The sequence below is a fragment of the Arachis ipaensis genome, chromosome B02 (assembly GCF_000816755.2).
Source record: "Arachis ipaensis cultivar K30076 chromosome B02, Araip1.1, whole genome shotgun sequence".
Classification (NCBI taxonomy): domain Eukaryota; kingdom Viridiplantae; phylum Streptophyta; class Magnoliopsida; order Fabales; family Fabaceae; genus Arachis; species Arachis ipaensis.
The window spans coordinates 84,225,347-84,229,661 of record NC_029786.2 but is presented as its reverse complement, the minus strand read 5'-3'; the positions used below and the strand labels follow the sequence as shown (position 1 = coordinate 84,229,661).

Genomic DNA, 4,315 nt, shown 5'->3' with positions numbered 1-4,315 from the left:
TCTATATTTAAAAATTTTAAAATTTAATCTTTGATAAATCCTAAAAAAAAGCATAAAATTTCTATACAAAATTCAAACAAATTTGAAAAGAGGCTATTCCTACGAATGCAAACAACTGATCCACTTTATTAATGATATTAACTAATATATTCTCTATGGGAGTTGGAAGTCACTAAACTCAAGGAGGATATGCATGTTAGAGTATTCAAATATTCCAAATATAAAATTGGAAGCTGAGATTTGCATCTTCATTGGCATTATAAAATTAATCATTCAGGAATAATAATTTAACAACTTGAATGGGATTTCTTGAAAGCCGTGAACATACAATTTGCTCGGTGAAGCCATCTCATAGCGAGTTTTTTTGGCTGCGCAAGATGAAACATCACAATCAATTTTTCTTTTTTTCTTTTCCTTTCTATTAAAAAAATAAAAAATAAAAAATAAAAAACAACCTATATAAAGTTAGGGAAATACCCTGGAATATTTTTACTTTGTTCGTCATAAAATGGAATAGAAAAATCCAAAATTTTTCGTCACAATAAATTTATTAGTACAATATGACAATGATAACCTTTTTAGCTGGCCGTTAGACTACTTTGTCCACTGCTGGGGTCTCAGCATAATTTTGTCTTTGATTGTTCAAACCAAACAATTGTGAATTTTCAAGGCTGCATGCCTGCATTGACTCTGAAGTAATCATAAAATTATTAAGCAACATCTAGTTGAAACTGCTTTGTTGATTGCTGAAATAAATAAGATCCCAACATTAATTCTCAATTTGCTTACAAGGTTGTTTTAAGAATCTATCTTAATCAAACTTCATTTGTTCTCATTAAGATAATTAATGTCATAAATGTTATTACTTCTAAAATTATATTATGTGTACATAAAAATTTAACTATTATATCAGTTATTATATATTTATATATAAATACATAAATTATTTAATTTATTTTTAATATATATTTTATATTTTATTTAATAATTAATTTAATTATTAATTTTTTATGTACACATAAGACAGTGGTTCCTTCTAATATATATAAAGTAAGATTGCCTAGTTGCTAAAGGAAAATACACAAACTCCTCTATCTAAGACTTGCTTGCATTATCTTATCTTACACAATGAGAAAGGTAGTTAATTTTTCCGAAGTTAATGATTAAAAAAAAAAAAAAACTACCTTGTTGTAATGCATAATTAATTAAATCAAGGCAAAGGTCCTACAAATAGATGTTTAAATTGACTTTTTATAAAAAGGGAAAAATACAAAATCTATTTTTTCACGGAACAAAATCTCACTTTTTTCCGGTAGTTATATTTATATATGATTTATATGCAGTAGAATGTGTATAATAAGAAAGACAACAACCTTAGTTTATTAAGCTCTTTTGAACTACTACTCTCACTTTACTCTTTGCACAACAGGAAAATTCCAGAAAAATCTTTAAGACTACAATAATCAAAGTGAAAATTTGACCGTGTAAACTAAAATCTTCTTTGCAATTGACTCATGAAAATTTTCATTGTAACTTACGATCGATCACCCGCCAAAACTTGATAGAAAAAGGTGTATTGAAATAAAATATTTATTATTAATTATTATTTTCTAGAGATTGGCTTTTGAATGCAGCTCATTTTTTTCATCAAACAATCCTTACCAATAAAAAAAGAAAAGTGTTTCAATTTGTAATATGTGGTAAATTGGTAATAATAACTTGATCATCAAACATCTTCATTCTTTTGAACTCATAATGTTACTATACCCAACATTCTCATACAAAGAAAAATAAACAAGATGATTGAAGAACATACGAAGATTAAAAGGGAAAAAAAGTAACATTCCTAGGGTTTTTCATTTGATCTTAATTAAACGAAATTAACCAAATAAAGTACCCATAACCCACCTTCAAAGCTCTTCACATTAGGGCAATTAAGGGGTTGGACATAAACTTTTGTCTTAGAGAAAAAAAAAAGATATTAATTAAAATTAAAGAAGCCACACTACTAATAACCCAAACCAATAAAAATATAAAATAATAATAAGAAAAAGATTCATCAAATTAAAGGACATGAAACTTCAAATTTTTTGTTTCTCTACTTCTATAGTTGGTTATTGCTTGTAGTGGAAGAAGAACTAAAACCAGAAAGTTCAGTCCAAGAAGCTGAAGCAGAAGTTCCAGTAGCACCATTCCAATATTGTTCATGTGTTGGAACATTGTTGTTGCTGGTGGTGGTGTTGTTGTTATTGTTGCCAATGCTTCCCATCAAGAACTGTCCAGAAGAAACATTATTAAGTTCTCTAGAATCTTCCATTTTCACCGAAGCCAATTGTGTTAACACCATAGAAGTTGAAACCTTTGGCCTCACATAACCACTTATCTCAGCACTTCCTTCAAAAGGGTATAATAATCCACCACCATTATTGTTACCACCACCATGTGAAGAACCTTCCAAACCAGCCATGAATGGAAACTGTTGTGGAATCCTCCATTGTTCTAATCCAGATAAGAGAGAAGAGCCACCACTTGCTCCTCCTCCGCTGCCACCGGAGGCGGCAGCTAAAGGGTTTCCTATTTGGAAACTCAAGTCACCTAAACCTACGGCTCCCATTGATCCGGAAATCGAGGTATAGTTCATTAGGTTATAGTTTAGGGGTATGTCTGTACCAGAACCGGTTGCAAAATCTGTGAGTTGATGATGATGCAATGGAGCCATAAATCTTAATGGTGGCATAGATGGGCCGAGGCCCACTATGTCACCGGTTGAGTTTGAGGAAACGGAGTTTGTTGAGCTGGCACTCCCCGTCTGGCGGTCCGAGCTTGCGGCGGGGGATCTGGAAGTTCCTCCGCCGCCTCCTTTGCTTCTTTTGTTTCTTCTGCATCCTCCGCCGACGGGGACGTTTCTCAAGGCCCCGCCTCTTGTCCAGTACCTTCTACAGGTCTTGCAGAAATGGCGGGGCTGAGAGAGGCTATAATTGTTGAAGTAGCAAAACTTTGTGTTGGTTGATTCGCATCTTGGACACCTTAGTGAAGCCTCGGGCATGGGGAGGTTCGCCATCCTTGCCCTATCCGCCATCGAGCCTGGCCTGATGGAGCCGGCTCCTCCTCCTGCTCCATGAGGTTGAGGTTGTGGTGGCGGAGGAGGTGGCGGTGGAAGAAGCTGAGGAGATGTAGAACCACCAGAGTTGCCACTAGGTTGATGATTTTGTTGTTGCTGTACACAGCATCATATCAGAAAAGGAAGAACAAAATAAATAAGCCAAGTTTTCTTTTTAATAGTAAATCAAAACAAAAATGAAAAGAAGATGAAGAAAGCATATAAAGGATAGAAATCAAATATCTGGTATATTCAAGAAGAGGGTATAAGCAAAAGTGACAAGAATATTATTTATCTTTTTTTTAGGGAAAAAAAAAAGAAAGAAAGAAAATTTAGGGTGCTTTTTGGACACAAAGGAAAAATAAATGAAACTATAGTCATGAAGAAGAAGCAGCAGCAGCAGCAAAGTGAAGAAACCCTTATTGTTAATTTATTATTCTTGTTATTTGTTTTTACCTGTTGATGCTGCTGCCAGTTGGCTGCTGCTTCAAGATAAGCTGCTGGAATTGAAGTGAAAACCATGGTTAATAATTATTATTCTCTCTCCCTCTTGTTGTTCTTCTTCTTGGTGCTTCTTCTTTTGTAAAAGGTTCTTGTGTTGGTGGTTGGAGAGAGTGAGAGAGAGAGAGAGAGAATATTTGTTTTTGTGGGGAAGATGCAGAGAGATAGGGAGAGAAAGAGAGAAAGCAAGAAAGATGGATAGTGGGAAGAGGAAGGGTTATTAGGATATGGGAAATGAGAAGCAAAAATAAAGGAGGGTCCTTTTATAAGTATTTATATATCAATTTTTTTTATTTTTATTTTTTAAGTTTCTATTTGTTCATTCATTCCTTCATTCTCTCTCTATATATGTATTTCTCTCATGCACATTCTTTTTTTCTTTCTTCCCCTATGTAGATCACTTTTTGTTTATTACTACTTTCTAGGGTTTGAGAAGTTGATGTTATGTTTCTTAACCTATAAGCTTCTTTTTTATACTTCTCTGTGAAAGACTGTGTTAAGCATAGTATACCATACAGTGCTTAGACAAAGAGATCAGTGTGTGTTTTTGCTGACCCGAGAATGAATTAATGCTATATTACATATCTTATCAATTATTAATTTGGTGTTAGAATAATGCCAACACATACAGTATATAATAGGAGCTTACTTTAATTATGACGATGATGATGTGATTATATTATTGTATTGAAAAAGTATAGGGTTTCATTTTTA

The 4,315-nt window shown here is 33.2% G+C and overlaps 1 protein-coding gene across 1 annotated transcript; it reads right to left on the bottom strand.

Moving 5' to 3' along the window:
• On the bottom strand, nucleotides 1,822-3,876 carry LOC107628427 (dof zinc finger protein DOF2.4-like). The gene is made up of 2 exons (XM_016331101.2): nucleotides 3,557-3,876; nucleotides 1,822-3,217 (listed from the first exon to the last, which is right to left on the bottom strand). The coding sequence occupies exons 1-2, from the start codon at nucleotides 3,620-3,622 to the stop codon at nucleotides 2,105-2,107; spliced, it is 1,179 nt and encodes a 392-aa protein (XP_016186587.1). The 5' UTR covers nucleotides 3,623-3,876; the 3' UTR covers nucleotides 1,822-2,104.

Excerpts from the sequence above, each read along its gene's own strand:
- LOC107628427 (XM_016331101.2), bottom strand. The coding sequence starts at position 3,622 with ATGGTTTTCACTTCAATTCCAGCAGCTTATCTTGAAGCAGCAGCCAAC. Across the intron at positions 3,218-3,556 it reads ACTGGCAGCAGCATCAACAG|CAACAACAAAATCATCAACC; the intron begins GTAAAAACAAAT and ends TGCTGTGTACAG.